Raw genomic sequence first — 19,540 nt, 5'->3', positions numbered from 1 at the left:
TTTGTTACAAACATGTAGCCCTGACAGAATCTATTACCTACCCACTTACTGTTAAGTCTACTGAGACTGGATCTACAAATGTTCCAGAAGCCAGTCCACACCTCATTGCTCTTTGTAACATGTGACTTTTCATCCCATGCCACAGGAATTTAAACAGTGAATCCCAAAGCATTACTGTGTCTGTATCTTTTAAAAAATTCCAGTAACAACAAGTTCTTACATGGCACTTACCAGATAAAATCAAATTTGAAACCAGATTTAAAAACATACTGTGGTGGTTTGAATAAAACTGTCCATAGGGAAGCAGCACTATTAGGAGGTGTGGCCTTGTTGAAGGAGGTGTGGCCTTGTTGGAGGAGGTGTGGCCTTGTTGGAGGAGGTGTGGCCTTGTTGGAGGAAATGTGTCACTGGGGCCTGGGCTTTGAGGTTTCAGAAGTTTAAGCCCAGTGTAACAATTTACTTCCTGTTGCCTGCAGATCCAGATGTAGAATTCTCAGCTCTTTCTCCAGCACCAAGTCTGCCTGCATGCCACCAGGCTTCCTGCCATGACAATAATAGACTAAACATCTGAACTGCAATCCAGCCCCACTTAAACGTTTCCTTTATAAAAGTTGCTGTGGTTAGGTGCATCTTCACAGCAATAGAAACCCTAACTAAGATGCATACCAATCCTAATTTTTGTCAGTCATTGAACTCCCAGTTTCTAGCCCTGCACTAAATACATCTTCATTGTTAACTCGGAATTACAGGAATCACTACACATTTCAGAGCTCTGCTTGTGAGACCCAGTTTCTCCAGTTGGTCTTGAGCTTATCACTTAATCTGTCCAGTTATTCATCTCCTGGCCTAATAATGAGGGACTCAGAATATGGTGATTTCTAAGTTTCTTTCTGACTCAAAATCCTTATGTTTCTATTGCCAGGGAAGAAATGTGAATTAAAGACCAGAGAAAACATCACCAATACAAGGAATGCACTTGAACTTCACTCTTCACTCCTGTGACATAAAAGTGCATGTTGAATGTGGTAGTGGGAAACTACAAGCTCTAAGATCTACTGATTCAAGTAGAAATAGTAAGCTAATAGTTTTGGCTTACAGTCTGACTCAACTTTAGGGAAAAAAAAAAAACATGACTAGCAGGGCAGATTCTTAGTTTAAATCAGTATAGGGATCTGTGGACTATTTGTGACAGTACCCTCTTCTGGGTCTGATCACTGACCTCTTGCACAGCCATCTGATGCTGTTTCCCAAATCAAACCTGGGGGAGAGCTGATTTTTGACAACAGGACTCAAGAATCTCCCTGAAAGTTGAACCCCACATTCCAAATGTAAGTGTCCAAAAATACAATGGGGAAAAAAGCTGACAATTTAACCGTTTCCCTGTCCTGCCCCAGTCTAGTGCTTAGAAGCCCCATGTGGAGCTGGCAAGGCTGCACAGTGTTAAAAAGGTAAACGCATGGTTGAGCAGCAACCAGAAAATTCTCAACAAGTGCTCCCGTGCATGCTTTGCAGATCAGTCCCACCTGCAGCTGTGGATCCCCGATGCCTCATACTTAAAAAGACGGCAACGAGTCCAATTTAAGGATGTTAAGGACAGGCAATTTTGAAACCAAGTCCCCTTTAGTGTGGGTAGAGTCTAGCTCTGAACACCCAAGCCTAGGAAATACAAAGAAAAAACAAAAACAAAAACAAAAACCGCAATGTCTTGGAAGGAGGGAAGCAAGAGGTCCCAGGTCTTCGGTGGGCGACCAGATAAATAAAGCAATCCAGCCATCTGACATCAGGAACAGGTAGCTGCAGCACAGAGAGCAAGGATGAAGGTCCACACAGGCTTGCTCAGGGAGAAAGGAGAGACCGGAAGTGGCGCCGGAAGCCCCGCCCTTTCCCCCCAGGCGCCCGGGAGCCCTTCCTGCGAACCCCTCCCCCGCCCCGACGCGCGTTCTTGCTCGGTTCTCGGCCCAGCTGCGGCTCCGGTGGTCCCGGTCTCGAACGGGGTGACGCGCGATGACGCCTCAATGGTCACCAGGCAGGCTGGGCTTCGCAGCGCGGCGCCTCGTGACCGCTGTTCGAAGCGCCTCTCCTCCGGAGCCTGGGCTGCGACTGTGCGTTGGGCGGCCGTGAGGCCCAGAAGCATGCGCGCCGGGGGCGCGGGCTGGCCTGCCGGGCTGCTGCTGGCCGTCGCCTGGCTGCTCCTGGTGGGCCTGCAGGCCTCGCGGGCCGCCAATGTCACCGTCGCCGCGGTCCAGGAGCCCGGCATGGGCCACGAGGGCGACAGTGAAGGCGAGGTGGACGAGGACACCGACAACGACGCCGAAGTGCCGGAGAATGAGCCCTCGGCCGAGGCCGAGGCCCCGGAAGAGGGTGAGGGCGGTGGCTCCTGGCACGTGAGGCCCCCCCAAGAGGGCAGAAGCCCACCCTTTCCTCAGACAAGAACTACCAGTGTCGCCTTCTATAGAGTCCTCTGGCATACACATCAGCCCCGAGTTTTACCCACTTTGTGCATCTCTAGCCTTTGTAACACAAGGTCCTAATGTCTAGGGCTCCAGGAAAATGAGCACGACTATTGAAATTGCTCTAGAAAGACTTGCAAGTGTTACTTTGGAGAAGGAAATCACGTTTTTAAGAAATGAGGTACCCTCCTCTCACCATGGGAAATCACGTGTGTGTGTGTGTGTGTGTGTGTGTGTGTGTGTGTGTGTGTGTGCTTGTTGTTTTACTCTGCAGTAATCTTCCCATAGTAGGTTGTTTTTGTTGTTGTTGGTGGTGGTGTTGTTGTTGCATTTTTTAAATTTCCAAAATGCTTGCCTTCCTCTTCCTTTCCCATTCTTGAGATGGGAACTCAAGGGAAGTCAGGGTTCCTTTTACTGTGACAGATCTAAATGAACATGCTGACAAAGCTGTCCCCAAGCTCCTATGATCTTGGTGCGGCCCTCAGCACCCTGACAGCAGGCTGTGTACTGTTTGTCCTTCAAAGGACCGAGGGAGTAGAAAACAGAAGGATCCAAGTACTGACGTCGCTGCCTGATGTGTTAACACAAAGGAGACTGAAACAAACCTGTGTCTGGTTCATACACATGGCTTATACTCCTGGCTCAGTAAGCAGTAGAACCTTACAAACAGGTATCCATATGCATCAGTAACTCACACGCTGGTAGGTCAGTGGCAAGTTGGCAGACTTCTAAAGGAGGGTGATTGCCTCCCCCCATAAATGGCCCAGCAGACAATGTCTTGGCATCTTTGTTTTTCTTGTGTCTTCTCAATCTATACATATAGCATTGGTGCTGCACCTGCCATCCTTTTATACCCTGATGACAGTGACTCTGCACATCAGAATGAAATTGACTGTCTGTAGTTATTGGGGATCCAACATTACAGAGACCTTGAAGAGCTCCTTGACTTTGGAAGTGGGAGAAAGAAAGGACTGTAGAAGAGACTATGTCCTAAGCATTGCTTCTATTCTTTGAACAACTTTATTATTAAACTTGGAAAATTCTAGCTGTAAAGTGCCAAATAATGTTGAGGTGAACCCCTAGTGATGGATTTATAATTTCTTACATTCAAATTCAAAAGTTAAGTGCACTTATTCTCATAGAGCTCCAGTTTCTACTTTGTGAGAAGTCATGTGTCCTCTGCAATTTTAGATGTATAGTTTCATGCCTAAGTGATTTTTCCTGGGTAGACTAAGAGCCCGGAACTGTAAACAGAGGTGACATATATAAACATTTCAGAACCTTGGTAAATTTGCATGATCCTTGCTGCTTAGTGGATCTGCAAAAATTTCTTTCTTCTTTCTTTCTTTCTCTCTCTCTCTCTCTCTCTCTCTCTCTCTCTCTTTCTTTTTTCATCATTTACTGGCTAGTGTATTTTTTTCTTTTTTTTTTTTTTTTTTTTTTTTTTAACTTTAAAGTCTGCTTCCTGATAGTCAACAAAAATAAGGGCTGGGCTGACAAAAACATTAACACTTTGTGAGAAGCTTCAGTAGAAATTTCAATCTTTTAATGCCCTGATTTTTAGATGCCCTACCTCTGAAGCTATACACACTCATAAACTGGGCAAATAATTTGAATGCACCTAAATTCTCAACTGTTAAACATGAAGCTAGAATGTAGCCATCATGTAAATTCAATTGCAGCATCTCTAATAGAGTCTAGTTCATCACTATTGTGATTCTTTTTGCCCTATTGTCAAAACATAATACTTCTGAAAAATATGAAAGGCACACATTTCTTTGGAGAGAATGCTGTTTTTGCTGCATAACTGCAAAGCATTTACAGTTTTAGATCTGTAAACAATTGGAAGATTAGTCAACGAGTTTTATTATGTCAACATCATCTATTTTCTTTGAGTCCCCACATAGAGAATTGCTGTCATGATTTATCCACTTACAAATCCTGTCAAGTTAATTTGATGTATAAACATGAAAAAGGAAAGAATACTGTCCTTGTGATTTTAGGAAAACAAGATGATGCAGGTTTTTGTAGCAGGATATTTCAGAAGAAAACCCTTTCTCTTGGAAGATATACTGTATGCTCTCTTCATCTTCAAAAAGCTCCATGTCTACTGATTAAGTTAGAGAAAATTCAGACTATTCATCCACAATGACATGTGTCACTGAGGTTTTGATTATGTAACTAATTGTTTTCCCTTTAAACTGTCTCTGTTTATCATTGTTTACTAATTGTAAAAATTTTACCTGTCCATTTTCTCCCTGACCATCATTAACAAAAAACAAACAGTGCAAAACAAAAAACCAAGTTGTCAAAACCCAGCTTTGTTCATTTCTGATGAACTCTGCTAACTGTTCACTAGAAACAGACTGCATAGGAGTATACCTCTAGACACATGTCCCATGTTCCTTAAAGCTAGTGCAAAGTAGTGAATGAAGAGAAGCTGGAGAGATGGAAGGACATAGTGACCTCAGAGCTGCAGTTTCTTTCATAACTGCTCATCATTCTAGACAGTTGCAATCAGGCATCAATTTGATAATTGTAGTTTTTAAAATATAGTTGGAAATATTGGTGACAATGATGAATAACAGTATTTCAAGATAAAAGAAACAACAGAATATGTTTGATTAACTTATGTCCTCCTTTCTGTGCCTTATATATCTTTTAAAATATAAACATTCTGTAACAGTATGCTTAGGCTTATTAAAGAGCCCAGGAGACATACATAGTGAATTATAAAATCAGTTTTACTCTATTAAACTACTATTGTGGTTGATCATGGTGGCATAGGACTATATTCCAGCTGAGGCTGAGGCAAGAATATTGTAAATTCAAGGCCAACTTAGCATACAAAGTGAATCCAAGCCCTATGCCCAGCCAGGTAACTTAAAACAAACAAACAACAACAAAAAAAACCACCCTGTTTCAGCTGGGGCATTGGTGGCACATGCCCTTAATCCCAGCACTCAAGAGGCAGAAGCAGGCAGATCTCTGTGAGTTTAAAGCCAGCCTAGTCTACAAAAACCTACAAAGCAAGTTCCAGGACAACCAAGACTATTACACAAAGAAACCCTGTCTTGAAAAACCAGAAAGAGAGAGAGAGAGAGAGAGAGAGAGAGAGAGAGAGAGAGAGAGAGAGAGGAGAAGGGGGGCAGGGAGAAAGGGAGGGAGGGAAGGAAGGAAGGAAGGAAGAAAGAAAGAGAAAGAAAGAAAGAAAGAAAGAAAGAAAGAAAGAAAGAAAGAAAGAAAGAAAGAAAGAAAGAAAGAAACCTGTCTCAAACCTGTCTCAAAATCAGAGTGATGAGCAAGGGGAGGATATGGCTCAGGGTGGAACACTCACCTAGCATAATTGAGACCCTAGATTAATACCCAGTAGTGCAATAAAAATAAAGTAAAAAATATGTCCTTCAACCTAAGAAAGAATAAAAGTCCTGAAATATCAACCTTACAAACTCACCCCCCCCCCCAGAGAAACAGTTTTGGGGTTCTAGTTGTACCCTGATGTTGTGTGCCACTGGTCATACTGTGCAGCAGGATGATTGCCACAAGCTGGGTGTGGGCGAGGCTCTGGGGTGCTTTAGGCATCCTTACCATATTCTAGCCTCCTTTTGATTCACTGTTGAGCTTGTGGAGGTTTTTACTTTTTCTTCTCTCATGACACACCACACAATATTTTTGGACAGTTGAGGTTTCAGCCTATAGGACTTTAATTTCATCTGAGGTTTCATTTTGTTAGATTTGGTTGATTTGCCACTTTAAATCCAAATTTATCATCAGGCATATTTTCAGGACCCCTGATTCAGTCTGCATATTATCAAGGTTCCTTTTACAGGTTATTAATAAAATGCTGAGGAAGACACAGACCTTTGACACATTATTACTTCTGCATTGACACCAACCAGCTAATTAGCACTTCCTGATGAACTGATGCCAGACTATTTTTCATTTGATACATTGTTACATAATAGGAAACGTTGACAAATGCCACATGGAAGTCCAGATATATATCACTTTCTTGACCCGCCATTGTAGGATTTACGGTTTTATAAAGTGACCGATTGACCCAGTGAAAACTCAGTAGATCATAAATACTGAAGTTGAAAGAATCTTTGGAAATTTTCTGGTTCCATCTCCTTGTCCTTCTTTTCCCTCTCTGAGGCAACTCAAGTGAGAAGGAACTACCAATTTTCTCAGAGTAGCAGAGGTAGTAAATAATAGAGCTGACTGACTGATGGTTTGTAAGTGGTCCAGTAGGCATTCTCTTATACATGTTTTTATGCTCAGGGTCCAGTTTTTAGCTTATGACTCATAATATGCCAACTGAAAGTATTCAAGCATTCCAAGTATTAAAATGTCAATTCAAATTGATCATTATGTTAGTTCAAATCATTTAACAAAGTCAATATTGATTTAATTATATGTATTGTATACCTGCTCTGCATTCACAATACTGTATTTGATTGTAAATACAGCACAAAGTGTTTGTGAAACTATTAATGTTTTACAAATTGAAAATGGGAAAAATTAGAGTATGAAATTAATAACTACAAAATGAGTTTGAATGGAGTTAACTATTGTATCTGAAGTGGGTACACAGTCATAAGCAGTTTATAGAATGTTTTCATACACCATTTTATTCCATTTTAAATATCAAGTAAGATAGGTTTTGCAATTTTTACAAAGGGTTAACTAGGTCTGGCAAAATTGAGTTGCTTCACTCAAATCCAAACAGCAAATTCGTGGCAGAAGCAGTGTTTTGGACTTCAAGTTGGATGAACTTTCTGTGTGATTTGGTGCTTAGAGATCAGTGCCTTTCAACATTCTCCTTTAGCAGTGCATCGGGTATTTTTTCTGTTGAGATTTGAGTCGTAATCTGTGTTTTTGAAGACTTGGTTACATGTTGCAGCTATAGAAACACAGGCTAATGATTAGGGGAAAAAAGGAAATGTTGTCCTAGCATGGTAGCTCATACTTGTAATCCTAGAGAAGCTGAGATAAGAGGACCATTGAGTTCAAGGCCACTCTGTGCTGTGTAGCAAGATCCTGTCCCCAAAATAAACTCCCAAATCACAAAAGGAAAGTCAAAGGAAAATGTGATTGAGAACTAAGATTACTAAGATTCTCAAATAATTAGATACTCAAACACTTACATAAGTGCATGGAATATAGATTATCCTGCTGAATAAAACAATGGAATGGTTTCTTAGAAACATTGAAATCTGCCATCCAAACCTGCAAAGTGAATGAATGAAATCTATTTATAACTTTTATAATTTTGATGTATAGTTGGTATGAAGACTTATTTGGGGATGTAAATTGTTTTATACTGTTTTATTTCTTTTTCTTTCCTTATAGAAAATAGAGAATATTTTAAAATGGTTCCTAAAGTTCCAAGACTGTTGTGTGTGTGTGTTTTATTATACATTTTAAGCTGGGATTTAATTCACTGTGTATGAGCTAGTTAAAAAGAAAAGGCTTGTGTTATATATGAGATTCAAAAACAAACCTTGAGTTATTTCTAACTTAATGAATGTCCTTAAAGTAGTAGGCTTCTTGATTTAAAATGATGATAGCTGTGTTTTTGTGAGGAGCAACTTTGCCTTCCTGGTTTCAATAGAACATTTAAGAAATCCTCTGTTGTCCATATGACAATTACTTGTACCTTTCACCTCCCAACTAAGATATACTTATAAAAGTTTTCATATGGTTAAATAACATTTTTTTTTTAACTTTATGTTTAGTTCAGAACAGAACAATAGTCAAAGAAGTAGAATTTGGAATGTGCACAGTCACATGTGGTAAGTACCATAGACCAAAGGAATAACCTGAAATGATTTCTACCAAGATAAAATGTCAATTATTCGTGATTTCTGTATTACTTATACTTTCTTCATCTCTCATTGCTTTCTATGCCTACTACCATAATTTATGCACAACACTAGGTAATTGCTTCAAAAGGTATATTTTCAGGTTTGGGATATTTTTGCATATAAACTATCTTCACTAAACTAAAATTCTGCTTCACAGATGTTCAAATAGGAGAGATCTTCAGTGCATCTAACAGATGCCTTCCCACACTACTTTGGCAAACCTGCCAAGAAATAGGCTTATTTGCAGTAGACTATTACAAATATTCCATTTCTCTATCTTGTATTATATTTTGGAGAAAAGAAGTGTTAGCTTTGTAAGGTGAATAATGGTGAAAGAACGTATCATTGTCCATTTCATGAATAGAGATTTTAAACAAAATCTCTTATGTAGGATTAGGACTGAGGCTACATGTGCTATAGAGCCCACTGGTTCTTAAAGAGTTACCCTAAGTATGTTATAATTGCTAGGCTAACCCAGACTTTGTAACAACCTAGGGCTATGGGGAGGCCTAAGGATTTGAAGTTCTGATCAGTTCACAAGGAAGCTGATCTTGCTAGTGCTGGAAGTCCCTTGGTTTCTGTAACCATTGCTGGGAATCAGCATGATGAGAAGACATTAGATAATTAACGAATGACATTGTTTATCCTAACTTGGAAACGTGACAGTGATGAGATTCTAGTCTGTATACATGTATATCAGGCTTCTTTTTAGGTCAAGGTTTTGTCAAAGGATTACAAAAACTGACAGTTTTTTATGTGAGTGCTAAAATATACATAACATGTAAGTTACTATTTAACCACTTTCAGGTATTGTGGCCTAACACTCTATCAGCCGTAGCTGTGGAACATTTTCAATACCCCAAACTAAAACCCCATGCCCAGAAGGCAGTAGTACTCCCCACAGTCATACTCCCAGTTCCTGGCAGGCACTTTTTAATAATTAGCTTAAAATGGAGTTCTAGCCTTGGCTTTGTAATGACAGCCCAAATGACAGGAATCTTTGTTTACCAGCTTGAGAGTATTTAGTCGTCTTTTGTTGGTGGTGAGAATTTTCCACAGTAGAGTTCTTTTTATAACAACTCCAGTAATCTTCCAACATTCTTTCTCCTGATCTTGTGGGGGTCCACTTTCTTAGCCCTCAGAAGTGTAGCATCCTCAAGGAACTTGTTGGAAATAGAGGAGTGCAGACTTTTTCAAGACTGGGTCAGCATTTGCATTTTAGAAAGCTCTCTGGGTGACTTGCATGCACTCTTAAGTTTGTAAGCCACCTGTCATCTTCAGCTTTTCCTTTCCTTGGAATGGGCTTATGATTACCACCTTATTAGGGGCTGAAAAGGGGAATCCAGCAGGGAAGCTGAAGGCAGACTTCGCCTAGACTGTTACACAACTCATAGGACGGGATTAGAAACCAGTGACACTCAAGGATCAGCTAATAATGATTTGATTTCTTGCTGAAAAATATGTGACAGTTTCAGAAAGAGTATCACGTTGAAAATAGAAGTATAGTTAATAGTTTATCACATCTATACATAATACATAGACTTTATCAATACAGAAATTTAAAAGCATATTCTATGGTAAAATATGATTTTTGAATTTCTTCCAAAATCTCCAACCCCAACCCTGAAAAGTTCCATGATCAAATACATTTGTGTAATCCTATGTATTATATCATATCTGATTTTATAGGTTGTAGGAAGAATATTTTTGTACTCTTGATAGGAAAATTCTATCAATTTAAAACATGTACAATTACATATGAGTTCTGATTTCAAAGATATTGAAATGTAAAAATTTTATATTTTAGTCAGTAAAAATTATGCATGGTAGTATATTTATTAGCATATTAAGTTTCAAAAAGCTTCCATACTGAAGAGATCCTTTTTGCTTTATTATAACATTTTAAAATGTGGATGTGAGCATAGAATCCTTTTTCTAATGGGAATAGCAATCTGTATCTTATGAAACTTTCTTGGGGAACCACTGTTTTAAGAAATAACCAGAGTATATAGTCTACAAAAGCTCTACATGTAATTGTACTGAATTTAGGGATGTAATTTCCAAAATTAAGAGAACATTCTCACAACAAAACTAAACTCAAGAAAATACAGACTTGAGTGGGAAGAACAACCCTTTGCAGTTACTTTTATTTAAATAGTTGCTCATTTCTTTAACTAAAGGTGTTGGTATCAGAGAAGTTATTTTAACCAATGGATGCCCTGGAGGTGAATCCAAGTGTATTGTTCGTGTGGAAGAATGCCGTGGACCTGTAGACTGTGGCTGTGAGTTGAATCCCTATTATCTGAAGGAGGGTTTATGCTGGGAAATAACTTTAACCTCAACCTACTGCTAAATACAAGGAGACAATCAACTGATAAAAAGCGATAATAAAAAATGAAATACCCCTTCTCCAGACAGTCAGAGTTCTAAGTAGCCTGATTCTATTTACATTTCAGTGGTGTGGAGAGTCTGTGGATATGCTAGGGCTTCACTGTGCCCTGGAGTGAAACACTTCTGATGTTGTGGCCCTGACATTTTATCTGTAGATTGATAACCTTAAATTTGGAACTTGGAGCTGTTCGTATCAAATTATGCTTTTCTGACATTGCAGTGTCTCTAAATGAGGTTTCTCAACCCTAAATTAGAAGCCACAGGCAGACTACCAGGTTCAAAGTAACATATCACTAAGAGATAGGCCTTTTCCTCTTCCACACTTGTTCTGCATTCCAATGAAGAGCCCTGGTGTCTCCTCACCTGGTTCTTTTGGTGACTTCTCTATAATCAGACTCCAAATTACAAGATTCAGTGTCCTTGGCGTCCGAATTGACTTCTGAGGCTTTTTACAACATTGTGGCATATCAGAAAGGGTCCCCAGACAATACAGAGTTTTCCTTACACTGGTGTTATTTACCACTGTAGGGAGACAGGATCTGAGACCTGGACTCCAGCCTGGTCTTCTGTTGTCTTCTTGGGGTCTTCAGGAGATCTCATAACTTTGGATATGTTTATTTTACTGGAGAGATTAGAAATTTGGCTTGTCATAACCAGTCTAACCCTCATATTATGTATAATATACATGGATGTGGATATATGTGTATAGTATATGCTCAGTGTCTTGATAGTGCTGTCTCCTGGTGGATGAAATAATTAAATTATTAGTTGATGATATAGTTAAAAATTGTTGATTAAAAAAGGAATATGGCCAGATAAAGCAATTTTCTGCCCATTGGTACTTGTCTATTTATTTTTCTTTTTCCCCCTAGGGGGAAGACCAATTTCTGAGAGTCTTGAAAGTGTTAGACTGTCATGTGTTCATATATCTCCTGAAAATCGTTTCAGATATATGTGGAAGCTTCTAAAGGCAGACCAAGTAAGTAAATACTGTGTATAATCTGGTGTTTTTAGTGGCTGATAACATCTGATACCTAGTTCTGATATTTTAAGAAAGCAATTTGAAAAATGGTGTTAAACATCATACAACTTTATTGTATTATTGGAATTAAATTTTTGTCAGACTAAAAGTATATGTTTTAGGGTCATCTATAATCATAAATTAAATTCACACATTTTATGATGTATTCTGTTTTCACATTAAGATTCTTACTGGTTTATTTAGGCATGGCATGATAAATAATAGTTAACATTAATTAAAGATGTTATAGATGCCAGATATCAACTGAGTGATAAGAGTTCACTTAGATGACATAAAACAATCCCATAAACTTAAAAAAATATAAAAGGTGAAAGATTTATAGGATCTGAAGAGAAACTTGAAAACACTGACCAAAACCAAACTGGGAAGGAAATAGTTCTGAGTGACAGGTCATCACTGAGGGGAACCAGTTCAGGAACCTGTGCAGAACCATGGAGACTTGCTTTCCATGAGTTGCCCAGCCTACTTTCTTATACATCCCAAGACTACCTCCTGCCTAGGGGTGACATTACTCACAGTGGTCTGGACCCTTCCACATCAATCATTAATCAAGAAAATGTTCCACAGACTTGCCGACAGGCCAGTTCCATAGAGGCATTGTCTCAACTGAGATCCCCCTTTTCCAGATGCCCCTAACTTGTGTAAAGTTGACAAATCTAGCACAGGACGTACTATCCATAGTCAACAGGGTTGAAGTCTAGATTATCTGATTCTAAGTCATATATGTACAATCAACTACATACTAGGCTGGGGGAGTGAGCAATCCTCCTTTTGCTAGAGGGATTTCTCCTTATGCTGTCACTTATTGTGTTTGCCAATGATCCAGCCAGTCCTGCTTGTCTTTCACTGTCTCCATTCGCAATTAGTGAACCCAGTCAAGACTGTTCATACATTTTGTTTTTGTTTTTTGTTTTGTTTTTAATAGCAACCTGTTATACTTGCAAATGATTCAGCAGTCCTAGAAGTAAAAAGAGAACTTCATCCCATGGCTTTCGAGTGTGACACCCTGGATAATAATGAAATAATAGCATCTGTTAAGTTCACAGTCTATACAACAAATGGTAATTATCCAGCCGTGTTTTGGTTTGCTTATATCTCAAACTTACTTTCAGGAAACTGCCTGATAGACTTTTTAAAATACAAATTTCTGCCAGCTGAACCCCAGAGCTTCTGATTCAGTAGATCTGTATGGAGCTGGCCCATGAATTATCAAATGAAGGTGTTCCTTTAAAAGCCAGTCCTGGGCACTGGTTGCTCTCCCAGAAGTTCTGAATACAATCCACTATACTCCCATGGTGGCTCACAACAGTCTCTAATGAGATGTGATTCCCTCTTCCAGTGTGCTGACATACATGCAAGCAAAGTACCCATATACATACTTAAGTGGATCTTTAAATCAAAAGAATTGACCTTAAAAAAAAAACAAACTCAGACCTTCAACTTGAAATATATTGGTGCATTTATTTCCACTATAAAAGTGAAGATAGACAAATGGATTGTCATGCGTGATTGCAGAAAAAATATAATTAAGACTAATAAAATCAGAGTATTTCTCTTAAGAAGTTATCCATTTGAAGTAAGTGTGTGTGTGTGTGTGTGTGTGTGTGTGTGTGTGTGTGTGTGTGTGTTGAGATTGGCTTTCTCTAGGTAGCCCTGGCTGTCCTGGGAGTTCAAAAATGGCTGTTTCCCTGTGGAAGGCCGAGATTCCAGTAGTTGTTCAGTCCGTAAAGCTGGATGCCTCAGCTGATCTTCTGATTAAATTGGAGCCTCAAAGTAGATTCTAGTACCAGCAAAAATATGCCCCAGCAGCAGGATAGATGAACTTGCCAACAAGAGAGAGGACAAGCAGGCAAAAGCAGAAGCTTCCCTCTCAAATGATCCACTCAAGAAAAATCCCTCACAGGTGTTGGGTTTTAGTTGATTCCAGATGTAGTCAGTTGACAACCAAATTTGCCATGAAATTATTAAAGATTCTAGAGCTCTTATTCTCAGAGAACTGTCTTTTTTAAATTTTCTTTTTATTTTAAAGTTTTATTTATTTATTATGTATACAGAAGAGGGCACCAGATCTCATTACAGATGGTTGTGAGCCACCATGTGGTTGCTGGGAATTGAACTCGGGACCTCTGGAAGAGCAGATGGTGCTCTTAACCTCTGAGCCATCTCTCCAGCCCGAGAACTGTCTTTATATATAAACCTTCCAGAAGTGATAGGTAACTTTAAGGGGTCTGTGCTTTTCTTGAAGCTATTTTAGTCTAAAAAACTTTTGTTGCATTCTGGAGAACCAGGCCATGTAATGTTCTATACTAAAATGAAACTAAGCTGCAAAGGGGTTTGGAGAGGGTTTAAAAATGAATGTTTACTAGTTAAACTTTCTTGACGTGTTTTTAGATGGCACCTTGCAAAACCTCTTCAAGGTAAAAGCTAATAACCACTATGTTAAGACATCATCAAAAAAATAATTTCACTGGCAAGTAACTATTAAGAAAAGCACAAGAAGACTGGACAACTGGAGGACCATCAGGCTTTATAAACATTCTCAACCAGCTGTAGTTGATGATATTATAGGTGTCTAGCCCTTTGTGGGCTTAGTCCTTACCATCTGGCCCCTAATAGGTAACTTTCAGTAGTTAGCAATTTTCACAAGTAGAAAGGAACATTTGTCTGCTAATGTGTAAGCTAAGGGTTAGAGCACAGGCACCAAATCCTTGTCCACTATTGAGACTAGGTTGACTTTTGTCCTGTAGCAGCCCAGGGATGGAGAGCTCACTCTGCCACTTAGTCCAGGCACAGTTAAACAAGAAAATACATTCAGAATATTTCAGGACCCATTAGTTTCTCTGAAAAATGGCAAGTTGCTCACCAGTGCAACAGATCATTTTGCTTGTTCAGACATCGAACAAATGTTATTACAAATATCCACACCCTACAGTATTGGAATAACCAAATATGTAAAAGAAATGTTTTGAGGATAAATGGAGCTAATGGAAAATTCTACCAGATGTAGTGATGTATGCCTTTAATCTCAGCACTTGAGGATCCCAACACAGAGACAAGCAAAATCTGTGAGTGCCAGGCTAGCCTGATCTACATAGTAAGTTCCTGGACAGCTAGGGCTATATAGAGAAATGTCGTCTCAGAGAGAGAGGGGAAAAATTCCCATTCCTATTTTTTTCTTTCTCACTTCTATATCATGTATTCACTCACAATTATTGTCTTTTATAATATGGAATTGTTTTGGAACTTTTGTGCTCCTAAAAGATATGTTGCTGTCCTAAGTTCTTAGTACTTAGATTATAGATATACTTGAAAAAGGGGTCATTTAAGATGTAATCAGTTAAGATGAGATCATGACTGGTGTCCACATAAAGAGAACTTTGGGCAGTGGAAGGAGAAAGGAAAGAAGAAAAAGAAGGAGGATTAAGAGAAGAGAAGAGGGAATAAAGGAAGAAGGAGGAAGAGGAATGAGAAATAGGCAGGGTGGGGGACAGGCACATGGGAGCAGATCCAGACTGAAGCTACCAGAAGCTGAGGAGGTCACACAGTGCCCCCTCTCCCAGCATTCACAAGACTAACTGAGACCCACCAATACCACCAGTGGTTTTATTATTTATAGATTCAGAATATGAAGCAAATTTATGCTGTTGCCAAGTCACCCAGTTTATGATAGTGATAAGAAATAATATATGCATAAGCTATATTTATCTAAACATTAAGTATTGAAATTCAACCCATTTTTCATTAATTTTAATTTCATTAAAAATTTTCTGCCGGGCTGTGGTGGCGCATGCCTTTAATACCAGCACTCGGGAGGCAGAGGCAGGTGGATTTCTGTGAGTTCGAGGCCAGCCTGGGCTATCAGGAAAAGCCAAAGTTTCAGGAAAGGCGCAAAGCTACACAGGGAAACCCTGTCTCAAGAAAACCAAAAATAAATAAACAAACAAACATACAAACAAATAAATAAATAAATAAATAAATAATAAAAATAAAAATTTTCTTAGAAAATTTTAAGAGTAAATTCAGCCTTCTTCAAAAAATTAGATATACAAGTAGTCCACATGGTCCTTGCTGCTCTTCTCAAGAATGGAAATCCCCATACTCTTTACTCTCCATCCTCTCTTAGCTGACATTGGGTGCTAATGAATAAAACAAACTAATTTTGCATTTCTCTTCAGAACTTAATCTTAAACATTGTCTCTCTGTTTTAAAAACCTCCCACTTTTTATAAATCCAAAATCATTAAAATTTGTCTTAATCTGACAGTATTGGAGTAAAAATATAAATGTACCTTTGCAGTTGTGCTTAGGACTGTTTAAAGGGAGATTACCAAATTGCATTTATACTGTATGACTACTGAGAAAAGCTGGTTATAATCCATGGCATTAAGAGGATAGGAACAAATCCAGGAGACTGATATGCAGGAGACCACTTCTCATGGAGTGGTACATTAAATGTTAGTGTACATTTAATGTAGTAAATTAAAATGTTAAAATAGTCAGCTCATAGTTTACACAAATAATTAAACCTCCCTTACTTACATGTAGAAGATAATATTTAGTTGGATAGCCCTTTTCTGTGGATTATTTTTGTGTGGTTGTAGAATTTGGGGACTAAAAGAACCATAGGAAAGCTAGCACATTCACAAAATATATAACACAAGTATAAGCTGTTTCTTCACCAGTTTACAGTATAGTGATACTATCACACTGCTGTAGATCAGCTCTCCTTACTAGTTTATAGTGTAGTGATGCTATCACACATGCTCTAGACCAGCTCTCTTCACCAGTTTATGGTGTAGTGATGCTCTAGACCAGCTCTATAGTGATGCTATCATACACACTGTAGACCAGCTCTCTTCACCAGTTTATAGTGTAGTGATGTTAACACACACACATGCTCTAGACCAGCTCTTTAGTGATGCTATCATACATACTGTAGATAGCTCTCTTCACCAGTTTACAGTATAGTGATGCTATCACACATGCTGTAGACTAGCTCTGCCTTCTTAACAACCTTATTTGCAGAAAGGAAATGCCTGACCTGGGAGCAGTGTGTGAATATTGTATGGAGAATAATGATTGTCAATCCCAATCTTATATTTAAAAAACCAGAGCTATATCATAAACCTAAGCATATATAATTTAAGTCTGTAAAGCTTTAAAGAGGAAATAGGAGAAGCTCCTCATGATTCAGTAATAGGCAAGGTTTCTTAGCCATGACTCAGAACTATCACCATAAAAAGTAACACTGAGTAAATCACACTGTGTCAAAAGTGAAAACTTCAGCTTACCAAAATAAGCCACTTGGAAAATGAACAGTCAGGCTGAAATCTGAGAGAAATCCAAGAAACAATAGCCAGGATAGTGAGGTTGAAAATGTTCTCTCTCAGTTTGTTAGGAAACTAAGTATACCCCAACCCTATTGCCAGCACAGACTCTTATTTGTCTCAGAGAAGGGGAAAACATTAGCTCCACAAAATAACACTTACATAGTGGTCCATTTAGATAGCCATTCCCCACTGATTTTCCAGTAGCAGTCATTGTATATGTCTCTCTACTTTTAGAACTACAAATGAGAAGAACAACCAGACCAGACACTGATGCAGTCTTAGTTTTTGTGCTGACCATAGGAGTCATTATCTGCATATTTGTGATCTTCGTATTGATCTTCATCATTATAAATTGGTAGGTGAATAGCTGGGATGCACTTTAACCTTTGATTGACATCTTCCTCAGTCCCCATCCATTTGCAATGAGGCCCAGATTGGTGCCCCACAGTGTCTCCTCAGTTATCTTGATGCTATCTTCTTTCTGGCTACCCTATCTTGTAATACGGATGCTTTTAAAAACAACAACCTGACATTCTTTGCAACCATGGAAGAACTTTCAGATGTGCTTTTTCAGTTTTACAGGGCAATTGCTTGAAAAGAAAAGAAATGAATACTTTTGTCACTTAACCATAGCTCTCACTGCTTTAAAACTTGGCTATTGTAGCCTCCCAATTCACTTAAATGGGAAAAAAGCCTATATGTGTATTACACCCAGCAAATCTGAGGGTTCATTGTCACAGTGCAGATGGATTATGCCAAGTGGAGCTGAACTGTGAATAAAAGGCACTTCTGAACAATGGAGATGTAAGCATCCACCTCATTTAGTTTGTTTTTTCTTTATAACTGTGGCCTCTGTGTTTTGCTTTGGTTTTTCTGCCAGGGCTGCAGTGAAATCATTCTGGGGGGCGAAAGCTTCAAGTACTGAGATACATTCTGAGATGAGTTCTATGAGGTATAAAGACTCGACTTCTCTTGACCAATCACCAACAGATATAGCTGCACGTGAAGAAGATGCCTTAAGTGAATGGAATGAATGATGTGTGGATGATATATGAGAAACCAAAGACAATTAGAGAATATCAGATTCATTATTATAAAAATAAAATATATTTGAAAACTGAAATACTTCAATGATGTTGGATTGAATTTATTTCAATGGTGGTAATGCAGTGTGGGGAAAGAGCTGTTTATTCAGTCCAGCTCTTTGTACAATTGCCAATTCCCTTTTAATTAGTTCTTGGTATTTATTGCTTCAGATAATAGCTTGAGGTTACTTATGTAGATGTATATAGAAATAGTTTCTGAACTCTTTGGTCACTTGTGAGGTCATTTGCCTTTTCTGCCCTAAATAAGAAAACTATAATATAGAAATTTCCTTGGAAAGTAAGCTTTCTCCAACCTGGAAGAATTAGGTTGAATCAGTAAAGTAAATCACACTTCATAATCTCTGCAGGGTGTGTAATGTACATTTGTAAAACATGAAGCAGTGGTAAGAACCAAGGCTTGGGAACTACTGTATGTTAAGCACTGCTCAAAGCAGTTATTAGGTCCCTTGATTGTGTTTGTGTAGAGGAAGCACAGAAGGGAGAACTAAACAAAGACCTGGAGGTGGCTGAGAAAATGGCATGAATTTAGTCATCTGTATTTCTCCCAGAAGCAGTGACTTAGAGACACGATAATGACCACTAACAAGTATCTCATGTGCTCAGTACGCAGGTGGCAATAAAAAGAACACAATCATCTTGTTTTGTAACAACTGTGACACAATTCAGCCAGCTAAGCAAACAAAATGCTAAAGCATTAAGAATTATACACAATAGTCTTTTCCAGCAATTGTTTTGAAGACTACACTTTGTTTTTCTCTGTTTAGATGAATTCTGTGCTAACTTCATTGCTTTATTTTAGGGTTTATGATATCCACTGGACAGAAGACATTATAAATGGCATTTATGGCATACTTTGCTCTAACAGACAGAAAAGGTGTATTATAAAGTTACCCTGTTTATTTCTGTTCCATGGCAGTTTTAGCTGAAAGAAGAAAGGATCAACTAGTTAGAAAATGATTTTCATCTGTTGTGGGAATTCCATTGGAGACCTTAAGTGAAAAGAGATTGTTTTCATGTAATCTCCTAAAAGACAATTTTGTAATACCTACCTCAGACAAATGTTAAACAACAATCAACCTTCCAGTTCTTATTTCTGAGTATGTATGGTCTTGCACCTTTAGTAAGGAGGCTAAAAATTCTTGAGTAGTAATTATACCAATCCTTGTTTTTAAAGCCAGAATGGCAGTGAGATCCAACTATATTTCCATGGCCATTAGAATTTAGTTATTGAACAAGAATAGTTGTGCAAAGTGCTGTTCTTGGGATACTTCTCACTGCTTGCCTCTGGCATGTGCTAGGACAGTACTTCTTAGCTCTTTTGGTGAATAGAGAGAGCAGTGTGCTTAGTGCTGACC

The 19,540-nt window shown here is 38.7% G+C and overlaps 1 protein-coding gene across 1 annotated transcript; it reads left to right on the top strand.

Annotated features, from left to right (window-relative positions):
* The first annotated feature begins 2,068 nt into the window (after positions 1-2,068).
* Positions 2,069-18,196, top strand: Spaca1 (sperm acrosome associated 1). Its single transcript, XM_036177268.1, has 7 exons — positions 2,069-2,361; positions 8,189-8,245; positions 10,498-10,599; positions 11,581-11,687; positions 12,676-12,811; positions 17,314-17,434; positions 17,960-18,196. The coding sequence occupies exons 1-7, from the start codon at positions 2,133-2,135 to the stop codon at positions 18,114-18,116; spliced, it is 909 nt and encodes a 302-aa protein (XP_036033161.1). The 5' UTR covers positions 2,069-2,132; the 3' UTR covers positions 18,117-18,196.
* The last annotated feature ends 1,344 nt before the right edge of the window (positions 18,197-19,540 follow it).

This window comes from Onychomys torridus, chromosome 2, assembly GCF_903995425.1.
Source record: "Onychomys torridus chromosome 2, mOncTor1.1, whole genome shotgun sequence".
In the NCBI taxonomy this organism is placed as follows: domain Eukaryota; kingdom Metazoa; phylum Chordata; class Mammalia; order Rodentia; family Cricetidae; genus Onychomys; species Onychomys torridus.
Note: the sequence above shows the minus strand (reverse complement) of the source record. Positions and strands in the feature narration are given on the sequence as shown.

What these genes read in the sequence shown, in the direction of transcription:
- Spaca1 (XM_036177268.1), top strand. Translation starts at nt 2,133, where the DNA reads ATGCGCGCCGGGGGCGCGGGCTGGCCTGCCGGGCTGCTGCTGGCCGTC. An exon ending in AATGTGCACAGTCACATGTG is followed by an intron (nt 8,246 to 10,497) that starts GTAAGTACCATA and finishes CTTTAACTAAAG; the next exon opens with GTGTTGGTATCAGAGAAGTT. An exon ending in CACAGTCTATACAACAAATG is followed by an intron (nt 12,812 to 17,313) that starts GTAATTATCCAG and finishes CTCTACTTTTAG; the next exon opens with AACTACAAATGAGAAGAACA.